General features: G+C 35.3%; 1 protein-coding gene across 2 annotated transcripts; it reads left to right on the top strand.

The window, feature by feature from the left end:
• The first annotated feature begins 366 nt into the window (after positions 1-366).
• On the top strand, positions 367-7,370 carry LOC122595904 (DNA topoisomerase 1). 2 transcript variants are annotated; one of them, XM_043768382.1, is made up of 10 exons: positions 367-487; positions 797-910; positions 1,639-2,364; positions 2,790-3,226; positions 3,597-5,315; positions 5,506-5,617; positions 5,740-5,829; positions 6,009-6,074; positions 6,349-6,444; positions 6,993-7,370. In XM_043768382.1, the coding sequence occupies exons 2-10, from the start codon at positions 836-838 to the stop codon at positions 7,110-7,112; spliced, it is 3,441 nt and encodes a 1,146-aa protein (XP_043624317.1). In that variant the 5' UTR covers positions 367-487; positions 797-835; the 3' UTR covers positions 7,113-7,370. The 2 variants fall into 2 exon arrangements, with proteins under 2 accessions (XP_043624317.1, XP_043624318.1); XM_043768383.1 differs by lacking the exon at positions 797-910.
• The last annotated feature ends 4,022 nt before the right edge of the window (positions 7,371-11,392 follow it).

Raw genomic sequence — 11,392 nt, 5'->3', positions numbered from 1 at the left:
TGTCTACTAAAATATAAGATAACATTGAACAATATAACCCATTTTTGTGATAATTAGAAAAATTCAATTCTGATTTTCATTATTCAATTTTTGATACAAAATAGATGTTAAAAAAAAAAAGTAACTACCGAGAAACTAACTTGATTAAATCAAATACTTTGAAAAAAAAAGTACTAAAATTAAGTACACAACCACAAGTACAACAAATACGAAACAGATGCGCGTAGAAAACGTGAGAGTAATTCAGTTGTTGGGCCAGTTTAATGTAACTTGCAAATGGGCCTGAAGTGTCGGCCTGCGTATCCACATCAGTTTATGATAGGCTATCGACCTTTCTTTCAATCAACTTTTCTTTCCTCACACCCTCTAAAACCTTAAACTCTGCCACTGTCTCCCTCCCCACACCACCACCGCCCGCCGACGCCGGCCGAACAACGCCGTCAAACACATCCGGCAACAACTGAAAAGTGTTTGTTCAACAACAATGGTGAGACACCCTTTTCAGCTTTATCCATTTTTAGCTTATATCTGTATCTATATTTCTTGTTCTAACTGTGAAAAATTAAAATCAAAATGGTTCTTTAAAGTTTATATTTTTTTTAAAGATAAATATATTTTAGGAAGTGGGGTGTTGATAAAAATAGATAATATGTTTTTGTTTATATATGACAATGGTGAGACACCCTTTTCAGCTTTATCCATGTTATATCATATACCTTGCAGCTTATATTTCATATTTTTAATTACAATTAGCATTATGAGTTGTGTAATGAAGAATATATATGTCTTTTCTTAGGTTTTTGTTGATATTGAGCCAAAGTTTGGTGTTTGAGACATGTTGTCAAATGTTCACAAAGGCTTGTTTTGCTTAAGAAACCCCTCAACTACTTACCCGATTAACGCGATTATGGTGATGTTTTTTTTTTATTCCGGCTCTTTGTTCTCTTATGTTGTTACTTATCAATAGAGTTGTAAAGCTGTAAAATTGAACAATGGATAGTGAGAATCCTATAAACTTTTTATAAAAGGCAAATACTTGCATATATACTCTTACCGCACATTTTTACACAAGTGGGATGAAATCTGTAACATTTTGGTTGGTGGGTTACCTTGATAACCGTCCATGATCCTTTCGTTTATGGAGACAAGGACTTTGAAAACCATCAAGCATGTTAAGGGTTGTTTAAAGGTACATGTGACTTGATAATCACAAATTAGTTGCTTAAAATCTTTAGTCTAGACGCCTAGTGGCATTTGAGGTGCCCCTTCATCCCCCGTGGTTGTGGGTTTAAGTCCCTAGATGAAAATTGGTCAAGGGTGTGAGTATGCTGCTTTTGATAGGTAGGTGATCTGACAAATATCACAATATCTAATTTTGATTTTTTTGGTGAAATGATAATGCTGATGCAAGGTCAGTAGGAAGTTGCCCGAAGAAACTTTGACGAATATTTCTAGCTTTAAGCAACTAATTATTTGATTATTGATTTTTCAAAACCATATTGCCACTTTGTTAACACATATTTAAACAGCCCCCATTAAAATGGGAATTATGAAACATTTGATTAAAAGCAGTGCATAGTTTCAGTGATTATATTTGTTTCATTTGAGCTAATTTATTGTACTTCTTTCATTGTTTAGAGCAGGGCATTGCGCACTAATGCATGTGAAAGACTTTTTGAGGTTGATTTGAGAAAGGTCACAGTATCATGCATCTTTAATGGTGGACGTGTTAAAGCTTCTAGCCTCAAGCCTCAGAACACTTATTTCCATTTTGGAAATCAAACTAAATTCTCCTTTTCTTCTCCCCCTTTTCAACCAAAACTAAGTAGAGGTTCCCCAAGTTACATGCTGCCAATGAATACAATCCATTATGGTCTAATGAATGGTGGCTTTGGATTATTTGCACCCTATAAAGGTGCTTTTTCCCTGAGGCATTTTTCTCAGGCTTCAAGAGCTGTAGTACCTACAAATGTAGCATCTGATGGAGAAAAAAGCAGGAAAAGTGCATCCTTTCTTGCATTTAATAAGCATTGGAAACAATCTAAGAGTTTGACGCACAAGAAGCCTTTAGAAATTAACGGAAAAACACATCCTAAATCTAGTGTAAAGGCTGTTAAGAACGATGGTGTATACGTATTGAACGAGCCACCTGTTGAAGATGGCAAGACTGAAGTGAATTCTGCTGTCAATGAAGGTCAAGTTCCTAAAACTAAAACGAAAAAAAAGCAGCAGCCAAAAATAAAGAAATCCCAGGAGAAGTCTACCGCTGCTTCTGAGGAATTAGTTCTACAAGAAAGTTCCAAAAAAGTTTCTCCAACAAAAAAGTCCAAATCCTCCAAAAGCAATTCGGGGACTCTTGCAGAGGTTAGTTAATACTTAATAGTTAGTTTATACAAGCAGAGTTGTATAAGGTGGCATAATGGTTGGGTCGAATGGACAACAGGTCAAATTAGGTACTTTGCTGTATAGTTTGAACCTGTTCATGTCAGGCTGCCTTGACCTGAAACATTTCTTCTCCAAAATTGCTAAAGTGTTAATTAATTACTCACATGTGATGTATAATTGTAAAAGTAATAACATTTTAACAAGAGTAGTATGATTTAGGAGGTTAAATACTCTTTGGGCGACTTAAAACCCGTTTGGCCAGTTTTGGTGCAAGTTTTACTATGACTATTTAAAAATGGCGTATAAAACAGAATCCGGAGTGTCATGTTCATAAGATTTGTCAGAATTCCCGACTCTAGTTCTACGTTTCTATTTCTATGCTAATTGTATGCTAACGTTTTCAGGTTTCCTTAAAAGAAAAACCCCTCATTGAAGTCGGTTTGGAAAAGGAACAGTCCAAAGGGACAACTACCAAGACTCATAAGAAAAAACCCAAAAAAGCGGCCAAGTTATCTACTGAACCTAAGGACACACCGGAGAAGTCAAACGTCAGTGAGTTAGCTTTAAAGTCAAAAACTCAATCAAGTGTTGCTAAAAGGACAATAAGGCCATTGTATCCTCCCTCTGGTAGATCTGTCGTGGTCGTGGAGTCTGTCACAAAGGCAAGAGTGATTCAGGGGTATCTTGGGGACATGTTTGAAGTTCTTCCTAGCTATGGTCATGTAAGGGACTTGGCTGCAAGGTCAGGATCTGTGCGACCTGATGATGATTTCAGCATGGTTTGGGAGGTTCCTTCTGCTGCCTGGACTCATCTTAAGAGCATCAAGGTCGCATTAGCCGGGTATGAACGTTTTTCTCTCAGAATGGATGTCAATCTGTACCTATCTATATTTGAATGGGTTGATTCAGGTTAATCTTATTTCTAATGGGTCCAACGGGGTGAAATATAACAATTTGCTAAAAGGGAAGCATGTCAAATGTGATGGATTGAAGGTACCAAATTATAAGAATTGGACAAACATACCTCCCGTTTTGGTCTGTTATCCAACTTGCCCAACCCACCTAACTTGCACCCGTGGTTTTCACTAAAACTTGATATCGCTGAAATTATTTTTGTGAGTTTTATATGTTCTGTGCGCAATCTTACATGTTAAACTTGCTGCCACCGTCGGTTTTGTTGGTTCTCATTTTTAGTTATTTATCTTTCTTAGAACCCAGAATCTTATACTCGCATCAGATCCTGATCGCGAGGGTGAGGCTATTGCTTGGCACATTATTGAGATGCTGGAACAACAAAATGCTTTGCCCGAAAATATCAACGTAGCCCGAGTTGTGTTTAATGAAATTACCGAATCTTCCATTAAAGAAGCCTTGCAAGCTCCAAGAGACATCGATTTCAACTTGGTCCATGCTTATCTTGCACGACGTGCGCTTGATTATTTAATTGGATTTAACATTTCTCCATTATTGTGGAGAAAATTACCGGGATGCCAGTCCGCGGGTCGGGTCCAATCTGTAGCGTTAGCTCTTATATGTGACCGGGAAACAGAAATTGATCAATTTAAACCACAAGAGTACTGGACTATCGAAGGTGAGTTTACTCTCGAAAAGGGTTCTAGAAACATTTCGTGCCCGGCACACTTGACACATTATGATTTCAAAAAGCTAAACCAATTGTCGGTTTCTTCTCATTCGGAGGCTAGTGTTATTGAGAACCTGATCAAATCTTCAGTGTTTAAAGTAACTGGAACAAGTAAAAAGAAGTATAAGAAAACAGCCTCACCTCCATATATAACATCTACCCTTCAACAAGATTCTGCAAGTAAACTACACTTTGCATCATCATACACTATGAAACTGGCACAGAAGCTGTATGAGGGAGTTAAACTGCCTGATGGCAAATCAACAGGGTTGATTACGTACATGAGAACCGATGGATTACACATGTCAGATGCAGCTGTTGAGGAAATCAGGTCATATGTAACAGAAAGATATGGGAAGAACTATATCCCGAATAATGCTCGGAAGTTTTTTAAAAAGGTAAAAAATGCTCAAGAGGCCCATGAAGCGATTAGACCTACGGATATAAGAAGGCTACCGTCAATGCTTTCTGAAATTCTTGATGAAGATAGCTTAAAGCTGTATACATTAATATGGGCTCGTGCAATTTCATGTCAAATGGAACCTTCGATTACTGAACAAATACAAGTTGATGTAGGAACTGCTAATGAGTCGATTATTTTTCGTGCCACGAGCTCGAGAAAGGATTTTCCTGGGTACCAGGCTGTATATAAGGATATTGAGAGTAAATTAATTAGAAATGATGCAGATCAAGACGAGCATAACGGGCCTTTTGAGGTTCTTAATGATCTGAAATCTGGGGATCTGATGGGTCTCATGAATTTAGAACTTAAGGAACATCATACCCAACCTCCACCACGGTATTCAGAGGGTTCATTGGTAAAAAAGATGGAGGAGCTAGGGATTGGTAGACCATCTACTTATGCAACCACAATTAAGGTTTTGAAAGATAGAAACTATGTGACCCTAAAAAGTCGAGTTCTTTATCCGGAATTTCGTGGGCGTATGGTGTCCGCCTTTTTGCTTCATCATTTCTCTGAGGTTACGGATTATAGTTTTACAGCTGATATGGAGACTGAACTTGATAATGTTTCGGGGGGTATGACAGAATGGAAAGGTTTGCTTAGAGATTATTGGACAAGATTTAGCAAGTATTGTGAACGGGCTAGTAATGTTCATATTCATCAGGTGGAAAAGATGTTGGAGAAAACATTTGGTGATTTTCTATTTGCTTCTCTTCCTGACCAAAGTAGAATGTGCCCAAGCTGTAAGGAGGGTACTTTGATATTCAAAGTTAGCCGATTTGGTGCAGGTTACTTCATTGGCTGTGATAAGCATCCTCAGTGCAAGTAAGTTCTACCCTTCTAAAAAAAGGCCTAAATCTTAAGTGGTATTTTTTAACCTAGTACTTTTAATCATTTCCATTTACCTGTTTTATAAGTCATACCAGCCTCCACTGATCCATAAAATGCGTTTAAATTTTCATCTCTACTCTCAATTGGAGGTTGTTGATGTTTGTAAGATTGTGTTCTTTCAAAGGTATATTGCTAGAACACTATATGGTGATGACGATGATGATGCAAGTCCAGAAAATGGGCGAGCTGTAGAGGAGCCGAAGCTTCTTGGTCTGAATCCAGGCTCAAATGAAAAGGTTCATATCTCCCTTTGACTTTTTAGCTAATCATTTGAGATTTCAGATGGATGTGTTTTCACATATATTCATTTACTTACATCGCACTCTCTTATGTTGTTTTGTCTTGTATTTTTTTTAAGATTCTATTGAAGGATGGTCCATATGGTCATTATGTTCAGCTTGGTGAAGACAAGAAGGGACACTTGCCTAAACGAGCTTCTGTCTCCCAGGTATATTAATTAGTTTGCTTCATGGCTTATATTAAACTTTGAAGCAACTTCTAGCCCTCCCATGTCCAAATCTATATCTCTATAAACTGCTTGAATTCGTCTAGATAACTTATGACCTGTGTTGTAGACTTGTAGTTTTGAACTCTAAAGTTGAGCTATTATGTTGCTTGAATTTACAGATTTCAGACATTAGCTCTATTACCTTGGAAGATGCTCTTCAGCTACTGCGTTACCCCATCACTTTGGTATGTTTTATCTTCATGCAATTGTCTTAGATACAACATGTTTGGCAACATCAGCCCATAGAATGAGTCGGTTCAGGGTTTTTTTCACCCCAGTAGGTCAAATGGGTAACATAAAGAAGTTCACTTTAAAAAGGAAACAAGTTTTCAAGCTGTTTTGTTTAAAAGTATGGATTGATATCCGACACATTATTTAGTAAAGGAAGTAAGGCTGGTAAGAAAGTGTTACTGCCCAACCCAACGTCCTCTGATCCTATCTATACGCTACCATTATTAGGGAAAACATCCGGATGATGGGCAACCAGTGGTGCTGAAGCTTGCAAGACATGGATTATCGGTAAAACATAGACGTACACAAGCACCAGTACCAAAGGTATGTTAAAGTTCCCTTATAGTTGTTCTTTCATATTGCAATAACAAATGCCTTTACATGCTCTGGTTTGAAACAACTCCGATCTATTTACCTATTAGTAAGCTGGTGATGCGGGATATGTATTATCTCAAATGGGTCAAAAAAATTTTTTTTTTGCCAATAAGGGATACCATTGAATGGGTTGAATTTTGGGGAAAAAAATGAAAGAGTATTATCAACGAATAAATCCTCCCATGTTTATATGAAAATTTAGGTTGATATTTGTAATTATATTTATTGTATCTATTATTTTATATAAATATATTGGCAAAAAGGACTGGTGAACCCATTTATTTGACATGACGCCATTGTGAGCCGACATGTCCCTTCTTGTTTGCCTTTGTTTTACTTCTGAAAGACGATGATTTACACGCTTACAACCAAATATCTGCACAACCCACAACCCACAACCTATAGGTTAATGGGTCATCCTAAATCCAGTACCACTTGGCCAAAGGCCTTTGGTTAATGGCACTCCTTTAATGTTAAACATCTGAATGTGGATGCAGAACACAAGCCCAAATGACATAACGCTTGAGAAAGCTTTGAAGTTTTTAACCGGGAAAGATGCCAAGCAAACTGGACGCCCAAAGAAGAACAAAGACAAGGAACCAGTAGAGATTTTGTAGTTTTAGGTATATATTGGTTGCTTATAGCCATATTCTCATTATATTTTTGCTGATCTATACGGAGATGTTTCTCATTACGTCTTCTGAATAGACGGTTGAAAAAGTCACGAGATGTAGAAATAATAGTGCAGCAACGCATTCCGAGCCATTGTATTAGGTTGATTCTTTTTCTGCGGCAACGCAAACTCAAGTGTACCTTTTCAAAGTTTCATAAGGTAAAAGAAATTCCATTACATGTATAACAAACCTTTCCTGTTACAATTTACTTCAATTTACTTTAAATAGTAGCTAATGTATTCCCAAAAAAGATATTGTAAATGATGTGTCGTTTATTACCAATAATTAAATGAAATGAAGTAGAAGTTGAATAAAGACTAAATAAAATAAAAAGACAGTCAAATTAGAAGGTAAATTATTTTTTGGTTTAAGGTTTAAATATATTCGCAAACTTTTTACTAACAAAATTTTACTAAGTTACGTATATCATGACCTGACCCATCCACATCATCTTGATATTCTTAACTATGGTTAATCTTTTTATTCTCCTAGTTAATCTTTTTATTCTCCGTCAGTTAATATCATTAAAAGTCTTTCCTAATTTCTCTCCAAAATAACATAAACTCTATCTCTACCAACCTTAAGTTCTCCCCAAATATACAAAGAAAATAGAAAACTGCAAATGATGATGGATCGATGTGAGTTTCGGGTATTCATTTTTCTAGGTTGTTTTTCTTTTCCTTGATATATCCTTTTGCTAGCGTGTAGAGATGAGCAAAAATACCGAAACCGAACCGGTACCACATAATGATAATGCATTCAAGTTTTCTTTAGATTACTGTAAGCAAGAAAATAAATTAGCATATCAATTTCAGCTTTCCTAGCTAACATCATAGACCATCAAACCCGAAAACGCTCGTGAAATTTCGGTATTGTTCGGTACAAAACCGAAATACTGGTACTGGTACCGGTACCGAACCAGTACCGTACCTATGTAATCGGTACGGTATTCGGTTCTCACTTTAAGTGCATTTCGGTATCGGTATTAATCGGTTCGGTACGGTTCCGGTACCGATCTCATCCCTACTAGCATGTGATATTTAAACCCCGCTCTATTAGAAACTGATTTTTTAAAACCTTTTTCCCGTTGAGATTTTTCTAGGTAATTTTGTGGATCTATGGTCCATCAAGTGTTTGTGGAAATTCCACAATTGTTCATTTGGTTCTGATACTCTGATGCATCTATATGTTGTATTTGTCTATCATATTTAAATTTGTTTTTAAACATGTAGGAAAGTATGTTTGAAGAAAGATGAGTGTTTGTGGAGTTATAGACGAATGGTTAAAATCTTGTGAAAAGTGTAACAAAGGTATGAATGTTGTTGAAAAAATTAGTAGTATATGTGTTTCCTACTTAGTTGACGGAAACCTAAATTTGTTTTCGATTACCAGCAAGCATATAAATTTAGTTACACTGCGGGTCTATACTAAATATATATTTTTTTCTAATATGCTTTTGGTCTTTTTCTATTGCAAGGTTTTGTAATTCTGACATGGCATACTCTAGAGAACCGTCAAGAACGAGAAATATGGTGTACAATGAATAACCATCTTGGTTGTATGAACTTCTTAATGAACCAGAAATGCATATACAAAGAGGCCATCGACGCTCATCAAGTGACTCTTTCACATATTTAGAGGTGGTCAATGATGCTAACACATAATAGATATACACCGGTCTATATGGAACCAAATGTTGTAATTAAAAATAATACTCGGCATGGTTTTGCCGAAGACGGTGGTTGCTAATGTAGGTAGCGTTAAAAATGTGAATGGTTCATTGGTTCATAGTATCATGTACACAAAACGGTGATTATTGTATGTTTCTAATAAGGGTTCATCAATGGAAATGGTCCTTTCTACTACTATCTTTTGTCCCTTTTAAAGGACGAGTAGATTCTTTAATTAGATATATAGCAAAACAAAAGCAATGGCTTCAGAATTCTAAAAAATACATTACAAAGAATCCTCAACTTTTATGTGTTGGGCATGGCCAAAACGCCTACTAACCTTGAACGATAATACAATGCCAATGCTATCCATCAATTCAAAAAAAAAAAAAAGGATTAAATTGTATCTAACATGAGCCATTCCAAGTTTCCAACCCATCACATATAACTAGATATTAAAGTAGCTACTGAGACTAAACATTAAACAAAAACACAACAGTCTAGTCATCTATTATAAAACCAAAACTAAAATCACAAATGCTGAAATTATGGACTTCCATGAACTGAAGATACCATTCCAATTAGAAAAATCAAACAATGATAAATCTTCAACAGAGGAAAAGTTTAATAATCTCAAATTTCAAAAACCAACCAATGACAAGTTGCACAAAAATGATTGAAAAAAACACGATAAAAATGTGATGAGCCAAACAAACAAAAAAAAACTCGCTATGGAGGGCTATTAATGATGACTCTGGTAATGATGCTTGATTAAAACGTACACATTTACATCCTCATAATTAGCTATTAATGATGACTCTGGTAAAGAGCCTTGACTAGAATCCGGGAATAGCCCTTGACCAACATCAAATAATAACCATTGATCAGAACCCGTTAATAATTGTTGACCATAACCGGAAAACAACCCGTCATCATCTGACGGGGAAGAAAGAAAGGAGGAATGATCAGATAATATCTCTTCATCATGTGATGGAGAAGAAAAAGAAGAAGACTGATTCATGTTGATAAGTTATTTGTGATGTAGAGGAGGATATTAGCAGATATGTTACAGGGGAGGGAAAGAAGGTGGGAATGGAGAGAAAATGGAGTCAGAAAGTGAAAATTAAGGTTAATTTACCTAGGTTAAGGTTACTTACGGGGTTATATATTTAAGGAATATTAATGATCTCGATGGGCCAAGTCATAATACACGTAAGTTAGTAAAATTTTGTTAGTAAAAAGTTTGTGAGTGTATCATTCCTCTTAAATCATAGAGGGTAGACACAATGGTTAATTTTTGTTTCTTAACTGCTTTAACCATTGTGGGAATGAATAAAAATGCGATGTCACACTTCTCAGTAGTTTAGGCTAGATGCAAGTAACCATTTTTCGTTACACTCTATTGCATTTCTGTCAATATGGAAATGGAACCAGTAGCCAATGGAGTTGGTGGCCTATTGGTAAGGTTTTTGCTTCAAGGTATAATGTGGTTGTTGTTTTTTTAAGCAACCGTGGAGAGAAAACCTTTCTACCACTTTTTAGTAGTCCACCAATATCACAACCACATAATATTTGGGTAATTGCACGTGTCAATGGTAACCATTCGGTAAGATTGGTGCTACAAGAGGATTTCCCGATACCTCCTACGCATCCACTATGGTCTCCTAACGCATTGGACCGGACATGGGAAAATTCTTATTTGAATAGACAAAATGTGTACAACCAACTTATATTTCCTAATCGTAATTCAGTAGGGATGAAAACTTGTATTAATATTGATGATTAATATAAAATATCTATTAATTATAATTATTTATAAGTTTTAGTATCATGCTTAATACTTAATTATTGATATGATTTGTTTTCGTTGTAGATATTAATTTACACTAGATTTTAGACCCGTGTCCAACATTGGACACGGAACTTACGATATTATTAATATTAGATATTTATACATTAAAGTAATAAAAACTTATAATTTCAAAGTTGAAGATATACATAAAAACTAACTATTCAGTTCAAAGGTAAAGAATGTTATAAAATAAAAAACAAAATAATATTCTCTTAATGTAGCTTCTAGTAAAAAAGATCTTCCGGCAACACCATCGAAGGTTGATCAAGCAATAGTTGGTGCTATAAATTACACTAATATTCCAAATAAATGAACAGTTGTATAAAGGTGGTTGTTTCAGTTTTAGTAGTTGAACTTTTCCCCTTGAATAACATAATGAATATGATAAAAAAATTTAAGTTAAAGAATACTCTGTTTTTATCTAATAATTATATTTACAACTTGTACCTTTTGATATACGAATTTTGTTGTCATATAAAAGACTTTTTTATTTTGTACTCAAGAGACGTCGGTAAAGTTACATCATGTAGATTTGAGTCATCGAAGTAATAATACATGATTTTGAAAATTTCAAATTATGTATTGATTGTATTCTTTTAAAAAGGTTGTATAGAGTTAAGTAGAATTTGGAATTTATTTTGTATTCATTGCGTCGTTAATGTTAATATATATGAAGCATGTAAGAGTAAATTATAGTTTTA

This window comes from Erigeron canadensis, chromosome 4 (genome assembly GCF_010389155.1).
Source record: "Erigeron canadensis isolate Cc75 chromosome 4, C_canadensis_v1, whole genome shotgun sequence".
Taxonomy (NCBI): Eukaryota; Viridiplantae; Streptophyta; class Magnoliopsida; order Asterales; family Asteraceae; genus Erigeron; species Erigeron canadensis.
This window is presented reverse-complemented; position numbering and strand designations above follow the sequence as displayed.